Genomic DNA, 25,211 nt, shown 5'->3' on the forward strand with positions numbered 1-25,211 from the left:
CAAATTAGTTTGGAGAATTAGTTAGGCCACACTTGGCGTATAGTGTTCAATTCTGGTCGCCACACTACCAGAAGGATGTGGAGGCTTTAGAGAGGGTGCAGAAGAGATTTACCAGAATGTTGCCTGGTATGAAGGGCATTAGCTATGAGGAGCGGTTGAATAAACTCCGTTTGTTCTCACTGGAACGACGGAGGTTGAGGGGCGACCTGATAGAGGTCTACAAAATTATGAGGTGCATAGACAGAGTGGATAGTCAGAGGTTTTTCCCCAGGGTAGAGGGGTCAATTACTAGGGGGCATAGGTTTAAGGTGCGAGGGGCAATGTTTAGAGTAGATGTACGAGGCAAGTTTTTTACGCAGAGGGTAGTGGGTGCCTGGAACTCGCTACCGGAGGAGGTGGTGGAAGCAGGGACGAGTGACATTTAAGGGGCATCTTGACAAATACATGAATAGGATGGGAATAGAGGGATACGGACCCAGGAAGTGTAGAAGATTGTAGTTTAGGTGGGCAGCATGGAAGGCACGGGCTTGGAGGGCCGAAGGGCCTGTTCCTGTACTGTACTTTTCTTTGTTCTTTGTTCCAGAGATGAGGAACAGAGACTGACCCTTGACATCAAGACAGCATTTGATAGGGTACGGCCTCAAGGAGCCCTAGCAAAACTGGAGCAATGGGAATCGGGGGAAAAGCACTCCACTGGTTGGAGTCATATCTAGCACAAAGGAAGGTGGTTGAGGTGGTTGGAGGCCAGTAATCTCAGACCTGGGACATCATTCCAGGAATTCCTCAGACGCAAACATCTTCAGCTGCTTCATCAATGACCTTCCTTCCAACATAAGGTCAGATGTGGGGATGTTCGCTGTTATTGCACAATGCTCAGCACCGTTTGCGACTCCTTAGGCACTGAAGCAGTCCACGTGCAAATGCAACAAGATCCAGACAATATCCAGGCTTGGGCTGACAAGTGGCAAGTTACGTTCGCGTCACACAAGTGCCAGGCAAGCAGAGACGATAGTGACATTTAAGGGGCATCTTGACAAATACATGAATAGGTTGGGAATAGAGGGATACGGACCCAGGAAGTGTAGAAGATTGTAGTTTAGTCGGGCAGCATGGTCGGCACGGGCTTGGAGGGCCGAAGGGCCTGTTCCTATGCTGTACATTTCTTTGTTCTTTGTTTGTTCTAATGAGGAAGTGATAAGAAATTGGGATAAATTACTGAGTTACCTTCCAGTGGAAAGTTAAAGTGATCTAAAAGAGCTATTACAGTCAGAGTTTTTTGTGGGAACAAATTAGGAAGTGCAAAAGAAATTATGCATGATATAAATGTAGGAAATGCTACTCCAATTAAGCAACATCCGTACAGGCTCAATCCACTAAAGTTAGCACAGGTATTAAAGGAGATTGAAAGCATGCTTAAGAATCATATCATCAAAGTGAGTTGTATCAGTTGGAGCTTGCCTGTTGTGATGGTATCACAACGATTGTGCCTTGACTATAGAAAAGTCAATATAGTTATGAAGTTAGATTTGTATCCTATTCTTTGTTTGGAAGACTTGAAAAGGTGGGACAGGTGAATTATTACCAAACATGACTGACTTAAAGGATACTGGCAAGTACCGTTACCAGGCAGGGCAAAGGAAGTTTTGGACTTTGATGCCAAATGGACTGTATCAGTTTATAGTCATGCTGTTTGGAATGAAGAATGCGCCAGCAACGTTCCAAAGATTAACCAACAAGGTCATTTCTGGACCAAACAGTTAGGCAGTGTACATTGACGATTTGGTGGTTTTCAGTCAAACGTGAAAGAAGCATTAGGGTGGCACAGTGGTTAGCACTACTGCCTCACACGCCAAGGACAAGGGTTTAATTCTGGCCTTGGCTGACTGCGTGGAGTTTGCGCGTTCTCCCCGTGTCTGCATGGGTTTCCTCCGGGTGCTCTGGCTTCCTCCCACAGTCCAAAGTTGTACAGGTTAGTTGGGCTTACGGGGATAGGGCAGGGGAGTGGGCCCGGGTAGGGTGCTCTTTCAGAGGGTCAGTGCAGACTCGGGTAACACAGTTGCTTCACAGCTCCAGGGTTCCAGGTTCGATTCCCGGCTTGGGTCACTATCTGTGTGGAGTCTGCATGTTCTCCCCGTGCCTGCTGCGTTTCCTCCGGTTTCCTCCCACTGTCCAAAGATGTGCAGGTTAGGTGGATTGGCCATGCTAAATTGCCCTCTGTGTCCAACAAAGGTTGGGCGAGTTTACTGAATTATGAGGATAGGGTGGAGGTGTGGGCTTGGGTAGCGTGCTCTTTCCAAGGGCCGGTGCAGACTCAATGGGCCAAGGATGGCCTCCTTCTGCATTGTAAATTCTATAATTTTATGACTCGATGGACCAAATGGCGGCCTCCTACACTGTAGGAATTTTATGGTTCTATGGATGTAATAAAATATGGATTTCCAAATGGCATTTGCTAAGGTGCCACTCAAAAGGCTGGTACACAAGCTGAGGATTCATGGGATTGGGATAATATATTAGCAAGGGTGGAGGATTAGTTATGTGCAGAAAACAGAGTAGAGATAAATGGGCAATTTGAAGGAAGTGGAATGCTACTCCCAGAATATCACAGGGATCAGTGCTGTGGCCTCAGCTACTTATAATGACTTGGGTGAGGGGGACAGAGAGTACTGTATCCAGTTTGCTGGTGATACAAAGCTAGGTGGGTCAGTGAGCTTTGAGGAGGACACGGAGGCTGCAAAAGTAATATGGACAGGTTAAACAGATGGAGTAGCAAGTGATGTGTGGAAGTGAAAAGCAAATTATTTTTTAAATGGTCAGAAACCTTTAAATGTGGATGGTTCAGAGACTTAGGGGTGACCTCGTACAAGAAACGCCACATGCAGGTATGACAATCAGTTAGGAACGGAAATGGCATAATGACCTTTATTGCAAGATAATTGAGTACAAGAGTCTGTAAAACGTACGATCATTGTACAGTGATCAATGTAACCATACCACTGCTTACTGTGGTATGGTTACATTACCTCCTGATCTAAGGAAGGATCTACTTCCCTTGGGTGAGGTGCAGCGAAGGTTCACTGGGTTATTTACTAGGATGCGAGGAGCTCTCATATGATCAAATGTTGAGAAATTTGAGACTTTACTTTTGTGAGTTATGGAAGAATGAGTGGTGATCTCATTGAAACTTATAAGACTTTGAGGGAGCTTGAGAGGGTAGATGCTGAAAGGTTGTTTCTCCTGACTGGAGAACCTAAAACTAGGGGCATAGTCTCAAGATAAAGGGTTGGTCATTCAAAATTCAGATAATGAATTTCTTCACTTGGAGGAATTCTCTACCCCAGAGGGAAGTGACTGTTCCATTGTTGACTGATAAAAATTTTGGACTCTCTGAATCGATGGATATGGGGATTGGATGGGAAAATGGAATTGAATTCGATGGTCAGCAGTGATCTTATTGAATTATTGAGCAGGCTCGAGGGACGTGTTCCTGCTCCTATTTCTTATGTTCTTCTGTCTGGCCAAAGTTTATCCCTGAACTGACACCGCTAAGCCAAATTATCTGGTCATTTATCTTACTGCTATTTCTGAGATCTTTTTTTTAAATTTAGAATACCCAATTCTTTTTTTCCCAATTAAGGGGCAATTTAGCATAGCTAATTCACCTACCCTGCACATCTTGTTGGGGTGTGGGGGTGAGACCCATGCAGACACGGGGAGAATGTGCAAACTCCACGTGGACCCAGGGCCAGGATCGAACCCAGTTCCTCGGTGCTGTGAGGCGGCAGTGCTATCCACTGCGCCACTGTGCTGCCCCGTTTCTGGGATCTTGCGGAGTGAAAATCGGTTACTGTGTTTCCTGCATTACAACAGTACTCAGTTATTTGAAATATCCTGAAGCTGTGAAAGATAATATTTAATACAAGCTCTTTCTTCATCCCTTGTTTTCTTTTCTTTCCATGTTTATTTTTAACTGTAATTTCTGAACTGGTTTCCTTAATTTTCCTGTGTCTCTCAAAGTCAAATACTATTGACTCCAAGCCTCTTGCATAGAAAACAAGGAAAGAGATTTAAACTATTTGTGATAGTGGAAATGTTAGACCGGGACTTACGGGTGCGGCGATGACCAGCTAAGTCGCACGTTTCGGCAGCTCCCGGCGGAACGGACTTTTGGGCTCTCAATAAGAGCCCCAACGGCAATTTTAACGGCTAAAAGCACTGTGCGGTAAACCAGAAGGGAATTCCCCCCTGGATACGGATGGAAAAAGGAGAGGAAAGTGGCCGGATTGCGGTGGATCCTTTAGAGCAGCGGCAAGGAAGGCAAGCAAAAACCAAGATGGCGTCGGAAGGTGGCAGTTTAATATGGGGCCCTGAACAACACGAGTTTTTGAAACGCTGCGTGGAAGAGCTTAAAAAGGAGATGAAGAAGGAGCTGTTGGCCCCGATATTACAGGTGATTGAAGGGCTAAAAGATGAGCAAAAGACCCAGGAGCGGGAGCTTCGGGTCGTGAAGGCAAAGGTTGCCGAGAACGAGGACGATATACAGGGCCTGGTGGTGAAGACGGAGATGCATGAGGCACACCATAAACGATGTGTGGAAAGGCTGGAGGTGCTGGAGAATAATGCGAGGAGGAAGAATTTAAGGATTCTTGGTCTTCCTGAAGGTGCAGAAGGGGCGGACGTCGGGGCATATGTGAGCACGATGCTGCACTCGTTGATGGGATCGGAGGCCCCGACGGGTCCGCTGGAGGTGGAGGGAGCCTATCGAGTTATGGCGCGAAGACCGAGGGCTGGAGAAATTCCTCGAGCCATAGTGGTGAGATTCCTCCGTTTTAAGGACAGAGAGATGGTCTTAAGATGGGCAAAGAAAACTCTGAGCAGTAGATGGGAGAACGCGGTGATCCGCGTATATCAAGACGAGTGCGGAGGTGGCGAGAAGGAGGGCGAGCTTTAATTGGGTCAAGGCGGTGCTTCATAAAAAGATCAAATTTGGAATGCTGCAGCCGGCAAGACTGTGGGTCACATATCAAGGGAAGCACCACTACTTTGAAACGGCGGATGAGGCGTGGACATTTATTGTTGAAGAGAAATTGGAATGAGTGGGTTATTAAAAAAGAACGTTCGAGATAAAGTGGTGGGGCGAATATGGGTGGCGAAGAGGGGGGAAAAAAGGGGAGAGAGAGGATTTTTATGTTGTTAATTCTGCGACCCGGTAACTTTTCTCTATTCCACAGGTTGTGGGGGAGGGAGGTGGAGGAGTTGGGGGCGTTGGCCATTGGGGGCGGGGCCAAAAGGGAAGCGCGGACTTTGTTCCCGCGCTATGATAATTATGGCGGGAATAGGGAAGCAGGAAGGAGGGGGCGTCGCACGGTGCGAGCCGAGGTCAAGGGGGGAAGCCGAGGTCGGCCAGAGTATGCTGACTTCTGGGAGCAACATGGGGGGTGTAACTACGCTAGTGGGGGATCTAGCGGGGGGGCAGGCTGGGAGGGGGGGATTTACTGGGTTGCTGCTGCTGGGGAGAAGGGGGAGCTGGGGTGGGGTGGGTGGGGCGGGGGGGCACGGCCTGGGGGGGGACACAGCTGCGTGGGAACCGGGTGAGGAGCTGGGTAAAAGGGGATGGCTAATCGACAAGGGGGGGGGGGTAAAGAGCCCCCCAACCCGGCTGATCACGTGGAATGTGAGAGGGCTGAACGGGCCGATAAAGAGGGCACGGGTACTCGCACACCTAAAGAAACTTAAGGCAGATGTGGTTATGTTACAGGAGACTCATTTGAAACTGATAGACCAGGTTAGACTACGCAAAGGATGGGTGGGGCAGGTGTTTCATTCGGGGCTGGATGCGAAAAACAGGGGGGTGGCTATATTAGTGGGGAAGCGGGTATTGTTTGAGGCAAAGACCATAGTGGCGGATAGTGGGGGCAGATACGTGATGGTGAGTGGCAAATTACAGGGGGAGGCGGTGGTCTTAGTGAACGTATATGCCCTGAACTGGGATGATGCCAACTTTATGAGGCGCATGTTAGGACGTATCCCGGACATAGAGGTGGGGAAGTTGGTAATGGGTGGAGATTTTAACACGTTGCTGGAACCAGGGCTGGACAGATCGAGGTCCAGGACTGGAAGGAGGCCGGCAGCAGCCAAGGTGCTTAAAGACTTTATGGAGCAGATGGGAGGAGTAGACCCATGGAGATTTAGTAGACCTAGGAGTAAGGCGTTTTCGTTTTTCTCCTATGTCCACAAAGTTTATTCGCGAATATACTTTTTTGTTTTGGGAAGGGCGCTGATCCCGAAGGTGAGGGGGACGGAGTATACGGCCATAGCTATTTCGGATCACGCTCCACATTGGGTGGACTTGGAGATAGGGGAGGAAAAGGAACGGCGTCCACCCTGGAGAATGGACATGGGACTAATGTCGGATGAGGGGGGGTGTCTAAGGGTGAGGGGGTGTATTGAAAAGTACTTGGAACTCAATGATAATGGGGAGGTCCTGGTGGGAATGGTCTGGGAGGCGCTGAAGGCAGTGGTTAGAGGGGAGCTGATATCAATCAGGGCACATAAAGGAAAGCAGGAGAGTAGGGAACGGGAGCGGTTGCTGCAAGAACTTCTGAGGGTGGACAGGCAATATGCGGAGGCACCGGAGGAGGGACTGTACAGGGAAAGGCAAAGGTTACACGTAGAATTTGACTTGCTGACAACGGGTACTGCAGAAGCACAGTGGAGGAAGGCACAGGGTGTACAGTATGAGTATGGGGAGAAGGCGAGCAGGTTGCTGGCCCATCAATTGAGGAAAAGGGGAGCAGCGAGGGAAATAGGGGGAGTGAGGGAGAGATGGAGCGGGGAGCGGAGAGAGTGAATGGAGTGTTCAAGGCATTCTATGAAAGATTATATGAAGCTAAGCCCCCGGATGGGAAGGAGAGAATGATGTGTTTTCTGGACCAGCTGGAATTTCCTACGGTGGAGGAGCAGGAGAGGGTGGGACTGGGAGCACAGATCGAAATGGAGGAAGTAGTGAAAGGGATTAGGAGCATGCAGGCGGGGAAGGCTCCGGGACCGGATGGATTCCCAGTTGAATTTTACAGGAAATACGTGGACTTGCTCGCCCCGCTACTGATGGGAACCTTTAATGAGGCGAGGGAAAGGGAACTGCTGCCCCCGACTATGTCAGAGGCAACGATATTGCTTCTCCTAAAGAAAGAAAAAGACCCGCTGCAAAGCGGGTCCTATAGGCCTATTTCCCTCCTGAATGTAGACGCTAAGATTCTGGCCAAGGTAATGGCAATGAGGATAGAGGATTGTGTCCCGGGGGTGGTCCATGAGGACCAAACTGGGTTTGTGAAGGGGAGACAGCTGAATACGAATATACGGAGGCTGCTAGGGGTAATGATGATGCCCCCACCAGAGGGGGAAGCGGAGATAGTGGTGGCGATGGATGCCGAGAAAGCATTTGATAGAGTGGAGTGGGATTATTTGTGGGAGGTGTTGAGGAGATTTGGCTTTGGAGATGAGTATATTAGATGGGTACAGCTGCTGTATAGGGCCCCGATGGCGAGCGTGGTCACGAATGGACGGGGGTGTGCATATTTTCGGCTCCATAGAGGGACGAGGCAGGGATGTCCTCTGTCCCCATTATTGTTTGCACTGGCGATTGAGCCCCTGGCAATAGCACTGAGGGGTTCCAGGAAGTGGAGGGGAGTACTCAGGGGAGGAGAAGAACACCGGGTATCTCTGTATGCGGACGATTTGTTGTTGTATGTGGCGGACCCGGCGGAGGGGATGTCAGAGATAATGCGGATACTTGGGGAGTTTGGAGAATTTTCAGGATATAAACTGAATATGGGGAAAAGTGAGTTGTTTGTGGTGCATCCAGGGGGGCAGAGCAGAGAAATAGAGGACTTACCGCTGAGGAAGGTAACAAGGGACTTTCGCTACTTGGGGATCCAGATAGCCAAGAATTGGGGTACATTGCATAGGTTAAATTTAACGCGGCTGGTGGAACAGATGGATGAGGACTTCAAGAGATGGGACATGGTATCCCTGTCACTGGCAGGGAGGGTGCAGGCGGTTTAAAATGGTGGTCCTCCCGAGATTCCTTTTTGTGTTTCAGTGCCTCCCGGTGGTGATCACGAAGGCTTTTTTCAAAAGGATTGAGAAGAATATCATGAGTTTTGTGTGGGCCGGGAAGACCCCGAGAGTGAGGAGGGGATTTTTGCAGCGTAGTAGGGATAGGGGGGGCTGGCACTACCGAGCCTAAGTGAGTACTACTGGGCCGCCAATATCTCAATGGTATGTAAGTGGATGGGAGAAGAGGAGGGAGCGGCGTGGAAGAGATTGGAGAGGGCGTCCTGCAGGGGGTCTAGCCTCCAAGCTATGGTGACGGCGCCGTTGCCGTTCTCACCGAAGAAATACACCACAAGCCTGGTGGTGGTGGCTACTCTGAAAATCTGGGGGCAGTGGAGACGGCATAGGGGTAAGACGGGAGCCTCGGTGTGGTCCCCGATAAGAAATAACCATAGGTTTGCTCCGGGGAGAATGGATGGGGGATTTGGAACATGGCAAAGAGCAGGAGTAACACAATTGAGAGACCTGTTTGTAGATGGGACGTTTGCAAGTCTGGGAGCGCTGACCGAAAAATACGGGTTGCCCCAAGCGAATGCATTCCGGTATATGCAACTGAGGGTTTCTGCGAGGCAACAGGTGAGGGAATTCCCGCAGCTCCCGATGCAGGAGGTGCAGGACAGAGTGATCTCAAAGACATGGGTGGGGGACGGTAAGGTATCAGACATATATAGGGAAATGAGGGACGAGGGGGAGATTATGGTAGATGAGCTGAAAGGGAAATGGGAAGAGGAGCTGGGGGAGGAGATTGAGGAGGGGCTGTGGGCAGATGCCCTAAGTAGGGTAAACTCATTGTCCTCGTGTGCCAGGCTAAGCCTGATACAATTTAAGGTGTTACACAGGGCGCATATGACTGGAGCACGGCTCAGTAAATTTTTTGGAGTAGAGGATAGGTGCGCGAGAAGCCCAGCGAATCACACCCACATGTTCTGGTCATGTCCGGCACTACAGGGGTTTTGGGTGGGGGTGACAAAGGTGCTTTCGAAGGTGGTGGGGGTCCAGGTTGAACCAAGCTGGGGGTTGGTTATATTCGGGGTTGCAGAGGAGCCGGGAGTGCAGGAGGCGAAAGAGGCTGATGTTTTGGCTTTTGCGTCCCTAGTAGCCCGGCGCAGGATACTGTTGATGTGGAAGGAAGCCAAGCCCCCGGGTGTGGAGACCTGGATAAATGACATGGCAGGGTTTATAAAGTTGGAACGGATTAAGTTCGTCCTAAGAGGATTGGCTCAAGGGTTCACCAGGCGGTGGCAACCGTTCGTCGAATACCTCACAGGAAAGATAGAGGGAATGGAAAAGAAGAAGACAGTAGCAGCAACCCAGGGCGGGGGGGGGGGGGGAGAACCAGAAGGACTCTCAGGGATGTTAGTGTATATGTAAAATATGTATAGGGTGTTGTTATAGGTAATTGTATATTGGACTGCTAAAGTGTATTTTTGGAGAGTATTTATTTGGGACAAGGCAGTTTTGTTTTTTTTAATTTCGATGTTGTTTATATATTATTTATTTCTTGCTTAAAACTGGCCATTGTTATTTATATTGTTATATTACTGTGTAAAGGATACACAATGTACTGTCATGGTTGGCCAAAAATTTTGAATAAAATATATTTTTTTAAAAAAGGAAATGTTAGACCGGTTATTGTAGCAATTAAACAGGTGTGTCAGTGTGAAAGTTTTTTTAAAATTATTTTTATTATGGCATTTATAAATAAACATCAAACACAACCACAATCAAGATCAAATAATTAACAAACAGGAGATCACATCGTAACTCAATGATTAACCAACAACAGCAGCCCGCCCTCCCTACCCTCTCTGCGTCCACCTTTTCTTGTTAATCCTAACCCCCCCCCCCCCCCCTCTCTCCCCATCTTTGCTGACTTAACTGTCCTGGAAGAAGTCAATGAACTGTTGCCATCTCCGGGCGAACCCTTCCATCGACCCCCCCTTAAGGCGAATTTAATTTTCTCCAATCTGAGGAAATCTGCGAGGTCGCTCACCCTTGGTTTCGGAGGCTCCGAGTCCCTCTTCCCCAACAGGATCCGTCTCCGGACTACCCGAGAGGCAAAGGCCAGAACTCCACCTCTCTCACCACCTGGAAGTGTGAAAGTTGTGAGGAGTATGCAGTCAGTATCTCCACCATTTACGAATAAAGAAACAGCAAGATTAGATCTTTTATGCTGAACAAAATAAATAAACAAAAAACTATGCATAAACACAAGAATGATGATTTAGACAGATTGATGATGGAGTGGACATGACAGAGACAGCGTGAAAGGATGGCAGTAACTTGCATATGTTGATCAAACCCAAGAGTTCCTGCAATGAATATTTCAGTTCCTTGCGACTTAGCCGGTTAACCAAATTCAAAAGGTGTCATGGAACAAGGTAATTAAAAGTGTGTGTGGATGACGCCAATGTAGATTATGAGACAGCTGAAAATGATTAGCTAGGTTTTCAGCTGAACCAATCTACAATGCCAAGGAAACATCAATATTGGTGTTGCACACCCAAGGAAAACAGTAACAGCTGATGAAAAGGCACCACCAACAGTTTTAAAAGATGCCAAAGATAGGCTTAGTGTTCTTGGTTGTGCTACTGCGCCTGCGGCACATAAGTGAAATCTGATGTGAATCAGAAAAATTCAGCATCCCAAAAGTTTCAAGGGAGTAAGAATATTTCCAGTTCATTATTATGCTAACAAGATAGCATGGATGACCAGGAAAATTTGCTTTGACAGATTTGAAAAGCACTTCATTCCTGAGGTTCAGGCACATTGTAAGTCTGTGTTTGATGAGAATTTGTTTTGTTCTTTCATGGGATGTGGCCGTCACTGGAAACGCCCTTGAACTGAGTGGCTTGCTAGATTATTTCAGAGAGCAGTTGAGAGTCAACCACATTGCTATGGGTCCAGAGTCACATCGTGTAAGGACAGCAGATTTCCTTCTGTAAAGGACCATTAGTAGACCAAATGGGATTTTTCGACAATGGTTTCACGGTCATCATCAGACTTTTAATTCCAGATATTTATTGAATGCAAATTTTGCCATCTGCTGTGATGGTCTTCAAACCTGGATCTCCAGAGTATTACTGTGGGTCTCTACTAATCCATTGACAATATCACAATGCCACTGCCACCAGTGTAAGATGTTGTTGTTGACCATTGCTCAGTGCATTTTAATGCTGAACTTCTTGTGAATGGCAATATCTTTGGCATGTATGTACCCCTGAACATAACATAATTGGTGCATCCAATGGATCAAGGAATTTGAAGGTATCTGAAGTCTCAAGTACAAAGACACATTGTACTTCATGAGGCATATGCTTATAGTGCTGTCGACCTGGGTTTGGAGATAAAGATACCATGCCTAATGCTTGGCACAATGTATGGCCAGCAACTATATCTGATTCTGAAGATTTTGCTAATTTTGAAGGATTTGGTGTGTCTAATGAGAAAAAATGATTTCAGAACTGGTAGAGTATGTGAAAGGGTTGTCTTAAGCTTTGCAATCATTGGATAACAAGATATCGAAGAAGTTATGAACAGAGACAGTGATGATTCCGATGTTCATACACTTACAGATGGTGAAATCGTGGAAATGGGTAGTATTAGAGAAAGATGAAAACAGCGTGGTTGACATTAGTGATCAAGTAGAGAAAGAGTTGATAGACAAATGTATAAATATGCATGAAGATTTATTAGAACAACATAGCTTCAGTAGATAATGCAAGTTTGCAGGATTCAAGAAAAACTAATCACAAAGTTTACTTTCATGAAGCAAATGAAATTAGCTGACCTCTTTAACGAGGCATCCCAGCAGACCTTGTTATGTTACTATATGTAATATATATAATCCAGCCGAGTTGTTGAAAGTGAGCCGTAGTCTTCTTATAAAGATAAAGTAATTTATTGAGTAAGATAAATTAATATCGTGTTCTTTTTACTTAATACTCAATTAGTAAAACAAATAAACAATTGTAGATATAATTAATTAACTTATATAATACAATACTTTGATAACTAATAACTTCTCTCTCGCTTTCCTACGTCTGTTCTCTCTGTACTCCTGACACACACTCCAGTAAGTAAGAGCGGGAAAACTATTTATATAGGTCCTGATAGTGAGACATCTAGTGTTCAATTGCCTGTACTAGCTTTACATAGACTGATCACGTATTATGATATACAGAGATCACGACAGACCCAACTTGAATTTCATCTTCAAATGCAATTTCCGTGCTGCAAAATCTTCCTGCTGACCCATCATAAACCCCAGCGGAGTCTTCTCCCTCAAGCTCTCCCTTCAGCCTGTTGTAAATAACCCAGTATCCATTTTTGTGCATTTTAACTTTGAATGGCTAGGGCAGCACGGTGGCATAGTGGTTAGCACTGCTGCCTCATGGCGACGAGGTCCCAGGTTCGATCCCGGCCTGGGTCACTGTCCGTGTGAAGTTTGCACATTCTCCTTGTGTTTGCGTGGGTTTCACTCCCCACAACCCGAAGATGTGCAGAGTAGGTGGATTGGCCAGGCTAAAATTGCCCCTTAATTGGAGAAAATGAATTTATTTTTTGTAAAATTGAGTGGATAACAGGAAGAATATGTGATAAGTACAAAAATAAACTTAGTTATTTATTCTAACCATTATGTATTCATTATGTATTTTTCATTCTTTACTTCATGTATCTTTTATGAATTGAATTGGCCTCGGATAAATGACCGATCCAGAAAATCCAGAACTTGGCATTCCGGTTATTGGTTTTTGGATATCCTCTCTCGGTTATTGGTTTTTGGACATTCCACCTGTATTTGCCAATATTCAAAATGCTTATTGCTGATTAAAGCATCCAGTACTGTACTTGCTATACTGCTGATATTGGTCTGTAATAACAACTGTTTAATCATTCTCACCTTTTATTAGGCCACATATATGCACCAGATTCAGTTTGTGGTCTGCACAAAAGGTAGGAAGGGAAAGATTAGTGATTTTGAAAAGTACAAGTGTATCGTTTAAATAAAATCCTACTGAGGAATTTAATTCCATATTGTTGCATCTATGGCTGATCTTTTTATTGGTTGAATTGCAGGAATGCCCCAGTATTTGCTGCAGTGAAGCATTCAAAGAAAAGCAGGGCAAAGAGTGTGATACTGCATCTGAAGGTGATGCAGCATATTCACTGCAGATTGAAGTAAAGGTGGAAGAACCCCAAGAGGAAGAATTTGATTCTGTGTTCAAGGTATTTTTAACAACTTGTATATGCATAACCACTGGGGAAATTAGGAACATTTAAAAACAAACTGACAGAATGGTAAGTTGATATTGAAACTTCAGAATAAATTTACGAAACTGTTAGTCATTCGGCACGGAAGAAGACCATTCAGCCCATCAAGTCCATGTCACTTCTCTGTATAGGGGTCAGTCCCATTCTTCCACTCAATCCCTGTGGTCCTGAAACTTTATATCCTTCAAGTGCCGATCCAATTTCTTCTTCAAATTATTCATCGCCTCTGCTTCCACCACCTAGGTAGGCAGAGTGTTTCCAGGTCATTGCCACTCGCTAAGTAAAGAAAGTTCTTCCTCACATCCCCACCCACCTCCCGCACATCTTGCCCAAAACCTTTAATCTGTATTCCCTATACCTTCTACCGGGGAAGGAGGAGGGGAGGGGGAGGGGGGGGGGGGGGGGGGGGGGTGCCCGTGGCCCGTTGAGGCACAGGAAGAGAATACTGGAGATTTGGGGAAAATGAGGGACTTAAAGTCATTAATATTAGTAAAGGAAAATTACTTGAGAATTTAATGGCAACCAATGCCATTCGCCTACTGTTTGACACCCTCGGCCTAAGAAATAGGTGCACAGACAGTGAACCCATTGGTTTTGACCTCGTAGAGTTCCCTAGATTTTACAATTCCCTTGAATTGGATGTACGCAGATGGTAACCATGCTGTTCAAGAAAGGAGGAGAAAGAAAACAGGTAAGTGCTACAAGCCAGTGAGCTTGACATCAGTATGGTTTGAACATAAATAGTAGCAGGAGTAGACCAAACGGTCGCTCGAGCCTGTTTCGCCATTAGATATGGTCATGACTGAGCTACTGCCTCAACTCCATTTTCCTGTATGTCCCCCGTATCCTTTGATCTCCTGAGACACCTAAAATACATATCTCTCAGACTAAAACATATTTAATAATTCATCCACAACCTAGGGTAGAGAATTCCAAAGGCTTTCAAACCTTTAGAGTGAAAACATTTCGGCCCATCTTATTTCCAAATGATAGGCCACAAATCCTGAGACTGAATTTCTGCATTCAGATAGCTCCACCAGAGGAAACAAGCTCGGTGTCTGTGTTAAGCCAATTCAGAATTTTGTATCTTCCAATGACATCAGCTCCTCTTCTTCCACACTCCAGAAAATATGGCCCAATTTACTCAGCCTCTCCTAGAACAACCCTCTTATCCCAAGAAGCAATCTAATCAACCTTCACTCTACTGCCACCAATGCAAATATATCCTTCCTTAAAAATGGAGACCAAAACAATGGAGACCAAAACTGCAAACAGTACTCCAGCTGTGGTCTCACCAAAGCCCTGTAGAATGTAGAAAGACTTCCTTATTCTTTTCTCCAATCTCTTGCAATAAGACCAACATCCTATTTGCCTTTCTAATTGCTTGCTGCACCTGCATGCTAGCTTTACATTTTTTTTCTATTTTTTCTTTTTTAAAATAAATTTGGAGTACCCAATATTTTTTTTTTCCAATTAAGGGGCAATTTAGCGTGGCCAGTCCACCTAACCTGCACATCTTTGGGTTGTGGGGGTGAAACCCACGCAGACACTGGGAGAATGTGCAACTCCACATAGACAGTGACCCAGGGCTGGGATCAAATCTGGGTGCGTGCTAGCTTTCTGTGAGTTTGTACAAGTGCACTTAAGACCCTCTGAAAAGCAACATTTAAAAGTTCCATGTTTTAAAAAATGTTTTTACATTTCTATTCTTATGATCAAAGTGAGTAACCTCACATTCCATCAGCTGCCTTGTTACCCATTCACTTAATCTGTCTGCATTTCTTTACAGCCGCTCTGTGTCCTCCTCAAAGCTTCATTTCCACTTAGCTTTGTATAATCCGCGAGTGGGGATCAGTTAGCTCGGCTGGCTAGATGACTATAGAGTATGGTGCAGAATGCCACCAATAGTACAGGTTCAATTCTTATACCAGCTGTGGTAGTTCATGGAGGTCTGCCTACTCGCCTTGCCCCACGCTTGATGCGGAGTGGTGCTCTCAACCTATATAACCATGTGTGTGTCTCCAACCGAGGTAATTTTCCATAGTCCTTATGGATTATGACTAATTACCATCATCTCCTAACGTGGATACATGACTCTTTGTCTAAAACATTCCTGTAAATTGTAAATTTGAGGCCTATCACTGATCCTTGCTGCACTCCCCACAGCCTGCCAATTTGAAAATGCCGTTTATTCCTACTGTGTATTAACATTTTGTGTGGCACCATATCAAATGCTTCCCCTTCATCTACCCTCAAAAAAACTCTTAATAAATTTGTCAAACACTATTTCCCTTTCGTAAAGCCACATTGACTTTGTCTGATGACACTATGATTTTCTAAATGTGTTAAGACTTCCTTAGTAATAGATTCTAGCACTTCCCTCCAAATGATGCCAGGCTAACTGGCCTGTAATTTCCTGCTGCTTTTTTCCCTCCTTTCTTGAATAGTGGTGTTAATTTGCTAACTTCCAACCTGCTGGGACTGTTCTAGAATTTTGGAAAATCAGAGCCAGAGCATTCACAGCAGCTACCTCTAGAATGTTGGGCATCAGATCCTGGGGATTTGTCCGATTTTAGTCACTTATTTCTCCAATATTTTTTCCCTGCTAATATTAATGACCTTTGGATTTCAGACAACCACGACAATGCTGCATTTAAGTTTTATGAGAAAGACCATACCGAAAGAATTGAAAACAGTCAATTGTTAAGTGAAAATGATTCCCAACATTTTTTTTATGGCTACATACTCGCTCTCTATTTTTAACATTCTTGTTTGGGGTGGAGAGATGAGCAGTGAAAGAAAGGTGTTGCTGTTTTTCAGACAGCATTATGGACAAAGAAATGTTCTGTTTCTTTAATTTCCCCTCTTAATTTTGTTTCTGCAGCTGTTGCATGATAGAAAACAGGTGCCTTCTTGTGAAGTTGCAAATAATGTCCAGTATAAAAAGGACCTCATTGCAGAATAGATTCGATTTGAAGTGTCCAACAAGCATGACTGCGTAAAGATTGGACTGCATAAAGATTGGACTGAGTTTATGATCTCAACATTTGAATATAAATGTTTTGGGAATATTCTGGGAAAATAGTGACTGCAGTTATTAAAAATAAATTGTTGTAGTTTTTTTTGAGAGAGACAAAACAATCATTTTGAATTGACAAATTGTATGGTAATGCTGTTTTTTTTGGTCAGGATCAGTGCATCCAGATTTCAAATGTTGGAACATGGAAAAATACTTCAATTTAGAATAGAATCTGTAATAGTCAAACATTAAATAAAATTGTGTAAAATTGCAGTGAATTAGGAGGAATGATAATTGCTTCAGGATTTAGCATTTTGGCAGAGGTTTGTTTATGTAGCCCTGAATAATTTCAGATCTGACCGCCATTTCTATCAAAGCCAAGTTCTGCTGGACTGTAGGTCAGAATTATAACACTGAGGCAAAGTAAATTCTAACTGATAAAACTGACATGGAAATTGCCATTTATTACAACATAATTTCAAAGTTAATTGCTATCAGATTGTTTTACCTTTGTTACACTGTTGCAGATACTACTGTATGGAACAACTTAGCTATCTCCCCAGCCAGCAAGACTAATAGGCCACCTAATTTTATTAATGTTAATTGTTCGTTCCTCACTGAGAAGTCTTGCAATCTCCACCATCTGGTCATTTTTGAAATTGGCTTGGGCTCCCAATGTGAAGAATGCGGCGGAGGGAAAGTTCTGCATTTCCCTTTTGATTCGTAATTGTATTTATTGCTTGAACAGCTCCCAGGTTGTTAACGGTAGATCATGTGCTTATGGCCTATTGCAATATGAAGGTGCAATTGCCAGCATAATTCTTCACTACCTACAGTAGCTACTCTGCAGCATGAACTCCATGGTTTCCAAAGTACACTCCTCTTAATGCAGCAATCTATCATTGCCACGAACAGAAACAACACAGTAAGACATGACTTTCCACACCTTTTCAAAATCTGGATTAATTGTGTAATGTCCCATGAACAATTAATCAATGTTGCATATACAAATTGTGTTAATTAATCTAATCTTCTGCTGAATAGCCCAAAGATTTATATTATAAAAACAAACCTAGTAATTTTTTGGATACTCAATTTTTCTACCAGTTTCTCCTGAAAGCACTTGATGAGCTACAGTTTCACGAGGACCATTCATTCAATGGGATCTTACCCAAGTGACCATTTTTTGTGTATGAGCCAAGATAATGAATCTGCATGGGTTATTTAGATATGGAGTGCATGTCCAATGAACCTGACCATTTCTTTTTTGACATCCACACATCCTGGCTGTTTTTTCTCATCTCAAGCTCAGTGCTGATCTTGTGAAACCCAAATGCTCGCCAGACTCGGCCTACTATAACAAAAGCAAAATACTGTGGATACTGGAAATATGAAATAATGACAGGAAATGCTGGAAAACCTCAACCGGTCTGGCAGCATCTGTGGAGAGAGAAATAAACATTACGTGTATCCAAATTATACTAACATCACTTCCTGCACCTGTTGTGCTGAGACTCAGAAGTTTATTTTAACCATCTCATTTGAATGAATGGTACAAAAAAGCACTTTACAAAAATGTAACCTCTCAGTTCTTTGTAATATCTTAAATAAAACTTCAAGGCTTAAAACTTAAATAAAACACGATTGGTGGATTCAGATGATGTCACAAAGCTATAAGACTGGATTCAAGATTTTATAACCAAAAAGCAGAAAACTGCAAATGCTGGAAATGTGAAACAAAGAAACTGACAGTCCAAGAGGTAGATGAGGGTTCAGGTTAAGGGAGATTTAGAAATCCAAAGATAGAAATTGAGGTCGTAGAAAAGTATATTGATGTGTTTAAGGACAAGCTGAGTGGGACAGGAAAGGACAAAGTTGAACAGTAACAGTGCATCAGAGTAAAAGATCCATTGGGAAATAATGATCATAATGCAATTGAATGAAACCTACTCCAATTGCAAAACCAGAATCTTAAACTTACATATGTATATGTGGGAACTGGTTTGGGTTGATTGGCTAAATAGCTTATAAACATTTAAAGAAACCATATAAAATATTCAACAGTTGAAAAACTAAAGCTCAAGAAGAAAGATCATGACTCACTAAGGAAGTTAAGGATAGTATTAGATTAAAAGATGAGATTTATAATGTTGCAAAGAACAGTAGTAAATCTGAAGATTAGGAGTATTTGAAATCCATCAAAGAGCCACCAAGAAGTTGATAAAAAAGGTGAAGTAAAATGTGTAAACTAGACAGGAATATAAAATCAGATTATAAGAGCTTTTACATGTCAAAAGGAGAGTAGCTAAGGTAAACATTGGTCACTTAGAAGCAACAACAGGAGAAATTATCAAAAGGAATGAGGAAATGGCAAGAGACATTGAACAACTATTTTGTGTCTGTCTTCACAGCAGAACTAAAGAGTAACCTAGGGGCTAAAGATAGTAGGGGAATTAAGATAAGTAATATCAGCCGAGATATAGTATTGGAGAAGCTCGGAATAAAATCCAACAAAGCCCCAAGACCCGATGGCCGACATCCTAGGGTTCCGAAAGAGATAGCTGCAGAGATGGTGGATACACTGACTGTTTTTCCAAAATTCTTTAGATTCGGGTATGGTCCAGGAGATTGGAAGTTAGTAAATGTAACACTGTTATTCAAGGGAGAAGGAGAAAACAGGCCAGTTAGCCTGATATCAGTCATTGGGAAACCGCTGGAATCTATAATTAAGGAAGTCTTAACAATGCATTTAAAAAATAATAGGATGATTTGAATAAGACAACATGAAAGCCAAAGAAAGCAGTACGTGCGTTCCCCAACCGGAAACCATGGCTCAATCGTGAGATTGACTCCCTACTGAAGGACAGATCTGAGGCGTTCAAGGCAGACGACCCTGACCTATACAAGAAATCCAGGTACGACCTCCGCAAAGCCATCCGGAATGCCAAGCGAGAATATCAAACCAAGCTAGAGTCACAGACAGACTCTCGGTGGTTGTGGCAAGGACTAAACAACACAACGGGCTACAAAGCGAAGCTGAACAGTATCTCTGGCAGCAGCGCCCCCCCCCCCCCCCCCCCCCCCCCCCCCCCCCCCCCCCCCCCCCCCCCCCCCCCCCCCCCCCCCGATGAACTCCCATGCATTCTACTCTCGGTTCGAGCAGGTAACCAACAATCCGCTGGTGAGTGCCCCAGCAGCCCATAATTCACCCATACCCACCATCACAGCTTCCAAAGTCAGATTGGCCTTCCTGAAAGTGAATCCTCGGAAGGCGACGGGCCCAGACGGGATCCCTGGTCGTGCACTCAGAGCCTGCGCGGACCAGCTGGCAGAGGTATTCACGGACATCTTTAACCTGTCCCTACTTCACTCTGAGGTCCCCACCTGCTTCAAGAAGACCACCATCATACCGGTACCAAAGAAGAACCAGGCAACGTGCCTCAATGACTACCGACCAGTGGCCCTGACTTCAGTCGTAATGAAGTGCTCGAGAGGTTGATCATGAAGCGCATCACCTCCATACTCCCAGAACGCCTTGATCCACTGCAATTCGCATACCGCTGCAACCGGTCCACATCAGACACAATTTCCCTGGCCCTACACTCATCCCTAGAGCATCTCGAAAACAAGGACTCCTACATTAAACTCCTATTTATTGACTACAGCTCCTCCTTCAACACCATAATCCCAGCCAAGCTCATATCAAAGCTCTAAAACCTAGGACTTGGCTCCCCATTCTGCAACCGGATCCTCGATTTTCTGACCAACAGACCACAATCAGTAAGCATGAACAATAACACCTCCTCGACAATAGTCCTCAACACCGGCACCCCACAAGGCTGCGTACTTAGTCCCCTACTCTACTCCCTGTACACACACGACTGCGTGGCAAAACTTGGTTCCATCTCCATCTACAAGTTTGCTGACAATTCCGAATACAGGAGGGAGATAGAGAACCTAGTGGAGTGGTGTAGCGACAACAATCTCTCCCTCAATGCCAGCAAAACTAAAGAGCTGGTAATTGACTTCAGGAAGCAAAGTACTGTACACACCCTTGTCAGCATCAACGGGGCCGAGGTGGAGATGGTTAGCAGTTTCAAATTCCTAGGGGTGCACATCTCCAAAAATCTGTCCTGGTCCACCCACGTCAACGCTACCACCAAGAAAGCACAACAGCGCCTATACTTCCTCAGGAAACTAAGGAAATTCGGCATGTCCACATTGACTCTTACCAACTTTTACAGATGCACCATAGAAAGCATCCTTTCGGGCTGCATCACAGCCTGGTATGGCAACTGCTCGGCCCAGGACCGCAAGAAACTTCAGAGAGTCGTGAACACCGCCCAGTCCATCACACGAACCTGCCTCCCATCCATTGATTCCATCTACACCTCCCGCTGCCTGGGGAAAGCGGGCAGTATAATCAAAGATCCCTCCCACCCGGCTTACTCACTCTTCCAACTTCTTCCATCGGGCAGGAGATACAGAAGTCTGAGAACACGCACGAACAGACTCAAAAACAGCTTCTTCCCCACTGTCACCAGACTCCTAAATGACCCTCTTATGGACTGACCTCATTAACACTACACCCTGTATGCTTCATCCGATGCCAGTGCTTATGTAGCTACATTGTATTTGTTGTGTTGCCCTATTATGTATTTTCTTTTATTCACTTTTCTTCTCATGTACTTAATGATCTGTTGAGCTGCTCGCAGAAAAATACTTTTCACTGTACCTCGGTACACGTGACAATAAACAAATCCAATCCAATCCAATGATTTTACAAAAGCGAAATCCTGTTTGCCAAATTTATTAAGAGTTATTTGAGGATATAACTGCTGGGTAGATAATTGGGAATCAGTAGATGCTTCACAGCGCCAGGGTCCCATTCCTGGCTTGGGTCACTGTCTGTGTGGAGTCTGCACGTGTTCTCCCTGTGTCTGTGTGGGTTTCCTCCGGGTGCTCTGATTTCCTCCCACAAGTCCCGAAAGACATGCTGTTAGCTAATTTGGATATTCTGAATTCTCCATCTGTGTACCCGAACAGGCGCCGGAATGTGGCGACTAGGGGATTTTTACAGTAACTTCATTGCAGTGTTAATGTAAGCCAACTTGTGACAATAAAGATTATTATTATTATATACTTTAATTTCCAAATGGCATTTAATAAGGTACCATACAAAACATAATGGAAAAGGAAAGGACTCATGGAATTGGGAGTGATATATTAACTTGGATAGAGGATTGGTTAATGGATAGAAAACACAGGAGAGATATATGAAGGATTTTCAACTTGACAGGCTGTGACAAAAACCCACAATAACACTTGGTAGCTTCATGTGCGGCACTTGTGACAGAACCTGACTCTCAAGGATTGACCTCTTCAATTAGCAAAGGTGCGTCGCATGAAGACTCCCGATCTGCTGTGGATTTGTTTGCTGCTTATCCACCTTTCGTAGATGAAAGGCTTTGACTAAGCAGTGTGCAAGGATCAATGCTTGGCCTCAGCTATTTACAACCTATATTAATTACTTAGACAAAAGAGACTGATCAAAGTTTTCTGACAATGCAAGGCTAGGTGGGAATGCAAGCTGAGAGGAGGACTCAAAGCGGTATAGATAGGTTAAGTGAGTGACACCAAGGCGGCAGATGGAGTATAATGTGAGGAAGTGTGAGGCTATTCACTTTGTACGAATAGAAAAGTAAAATGTTTTTTGAAAGGCACAGAAAGCAATTAAGAATGCACATGTATTATGATCCCAGACCAGACCCCAGCAGTGGCTATAGAATACTGGATTGAATCCCCAATATTTTAGTTTATTTTGTAAGACTGTGTGGAAAGAATGATTCGCTCCAGAAATGATTGCATGAAGAAATAGGAATTTTGTATTTTTAAAACAACATTTATTATGAATGCAATATTGAACATTTTCACTTAACACCCGAAAAGGACAGCTTACAATTGCCCCATAAAAACTACTACTCTATTCTCCATTAAACAACAAGAAAAAAAACATACCGTTCTCAATCCATCTTAAAATCAGCATGGCATAGAGTAATACTTGTGTTACAGAACAGATTTGGCTCCTGTTATAACTCCCTCAGACTGGCTTAATATCTTCAAAAAGCTGGTTCAACTGGTGTATTTAAGCTTTTTCGTTGTCCTCAGAAAATCTGCTATGTGTTAAATATAATTACTCTTTTTTTAAAAAGAAATTTTTTCTTATCCTACTGGGATAGAAAACTTCCTTTACTTGTGGACTCTGGTAGCCAGATCAGACCTCTTCAAAAGCTTTCTCAAAATGTCTCTCTGAATCCTTTAGCTCCACCCAGCACTGACATCATCTCCCCAAGCTGAAAAACAAATCAACTGTCCAGGCTGAAAGCACATTACCTCCCCAGGATCTTTTCCCAGTCAAACCAGTGCTTTAGCCCAGACTGAAAACTTATTCTCTGGTCAATTTCACCTTCTGACTCCTAAAAGCTCCTAAGCCCTGCAAAACGGAATTCTTTTTTTCAAACATGACCACTGCAAAAACACATTAACCCCAAACTTTCAACCCTTAAATGGCCACATGTTTAGAATCCAATATTCATGTTGGTCTTTATTCCAAGGAGATTAGAGTACAAATAAAGTCTTGCTACAATTGTACACGCTTTGATGAGACCACACCTAGAATGCTGTGGTAATTTTGGTCCAATGTTTAACTAAAGATATATTTGCATTTGAGGCAGTAACAGCGACGGTTACCTTGATTGGTTCCTGGAATGAGAGGCGGAGTAAATTGGGTCTGTGTGTTCTGGAGTTTAGAAAAATGAAAGATGATCTTATTGAAAAGAGGCTTGATGGGGTGGACAGAGATTTTTTCCTCCTCACTCGGGCATCCAAAACAAGGGGTCACGGTGGGTAACACTGTTGCTTCACAGCGCCAGGGTCCCAGATTCGATTCCCGGCTTGGGTCACTGTCTGTGCGGAGTCTGCACGTTCTCCCCGTGTCTGCGTGGGTTTCTTCCCACAAGTTCCGAAAGACGTGCTTGTTCGGTGAATTGGACATTCTGAATTCTCCCTCAGTGTACCCGAACAGGTGCCGGAATGTGGAGACTCGGGACTTTTCACAGTAACTTCATTGCAGTGTTCATGTAAGCCTACTTGTGACAATAAAGATTGTTATTATTATAATAGAAGATCATTGAGCCTCCTCCACCATTCAATATGATCATGACTCATCTTGGGCTACAAACCCACTTTCCAGCCCATTCCCCACATTCCTCAATTCACACATGGCAAAAATCTCTCGACCGCATTCTTGCATATAATGGCTCATTCACTCAGGGGTTGAGAATTCCAAAGATTCACAATCCTTTGAATGAAGAAATTTCTCATCTCAGTCCTAAATAATAATAATAAGGGTCTGTATACCCTGCTTGATGTGGTCAATTGTCCTCTGGGCGATCACGGAGACCGCTGCGCCAGTGTCCAACTCCATCTCAAGCGGGCGACCATTGGCCCGTACTGTCACCTTAATGGGGGCCACACCTGGAGCTGACACACAATGCAGCTGCAGGCAGTCTTCCTCCGTCTCTACGTCCTCGGGAGTAGTCGCCACAGGTTCATCAAAAATGGAAGGTACGGCCCCTGGGCTGGCCACAGTTTCTGTCGGATCGACGGCGCCTCTGGCGCCCCCAGGACCGGCGTCCACGACTGGTCGGCGCCCACAAGTCCGACACGGACATGGCTCCTCATTCATTGGTTCTGGAGAAGGCTCCCTTCGGGGAGGAATGTCCGATGGCCACTGGCGTTGATCCGGCCAGGTTGGCCACCTACACGGGGGAACCATTGGACATTGCAGGAACTACGATGACCCTTGTTGTTTATGGACGCCAGGAGGGGCGTTTCCCACTTATCGTGGTTTGCGGCCACGGGCCCAGCCTGTTGGGTCGGGACTGGTTGTGCCATTAGTCACAATTAGATATGAGTCACGCATACCTACAGTTGGAGCTGGACCCTGCCTCCCAGCCATATGTAACTATTAATACACACCGGGGCCTGTATGAATATACACAGTTGCAATTTGGGGTATCTTCTGCCTGCGCTATATTTCAACGCGTCATGGAGGGCATCTTGAGAGGTTTACCGCGTGTGGCTGTCTACATAGACGACATCTTGATTACAGGGACGTCGGAGCGGGAACATTTGGAAAATTTGGAGGCTGTCCTTCGATGCTTTTCAGGCTGGAATCCGTTTACGTCGCACAAAGTGCATCTTTCAGGCGAAGGAAGTAGTTATCGGGTGGACAGCGAAGGTTTGCACCCCATCGCAGAGAAGGTGCGCGCAATTCAACATGCCCCCCCTGCCCCGACTGACACTTCACTTTTTCGTTCTTTTCTCGGCCTCATAAACTTACGGGAAGTTCCTCCCCAATCTGGCCACTATGCTGGCCCTGTTGCACCTTCTGCTAAAGAAGAATCACACCTGGGTTTGGGGTCAGCCGCAAGAAACCGCTTTCCGGCGGGTAAAAGAACAATGACGTCGTCTGGGTTACTAACCCACTATGATCCTGGAAAGCCTTTGCTCATCACGTGTGATGCATCCCCGTATGGTATTGGGGTCGTCCTGTCCCACAAGATGGAGAATGGGGCCGAGCGGCCGATAGCTTTCGCCTCCCGCACATTGACTGCAACGGAAAAGAAGTACGTGCAGATCGAGAAGGAGGGCCTGGCGGTGGTCTTTGCGGTGAAATGATTCCATCAGTATGTGTATGGCTGCCACTTCACCATCGTGACTGATCATAAGTCTCTGCTGG

At 44.9% G+C, this 25,211-nt stretch overlaps 1 protein-coding gene across 4 annotated transcripts in view; it reads left to right on the forward strand.

The window, feature by feature from the left end:
• LOC140428306 (ankyrin repeat domain-containing protein SOWAHC-like) overlaps nt 1-25,211 on the forward strand; it is a 145,722-nt gene that overhangs the window by 59,090 nt on the left and 61,421 nt on the right. For 3 of the 4 annotated variants that reach the window (XM_072514640.1, XM_072514643.1, XM_072514641.1), the window contains one exon: nt 13,195-13,344. In XM_072514640.1, coding sequence (XP_072370741.1) covers nt 13,195-13,344 — 150 coding nt within the window. Of the gene's footprint in view, nt 1-13,194; nt 13,345-16,273; nt 18,271-25,211 lie in introns of those variants that run through there. The other variant, XM_072514644.1, reaches the window with a different exon arrangement.

This window comes from Scyliorhinus torazame, chromosome 8 (assembly GCF_047496885.1).
Source record: "Scyliorhinus torazame isolate Kashiwa2021f chromosome 8, sScyTor2.1, whole genome shotgun sequence".
Lineage (NCBI taxonomy): Eukaryota > Metazoa > Chordata > Chondrichthyes > Carcharhiniformes > Scyliorhinidae > Scyliorhinus > Scyliorhinus torazame.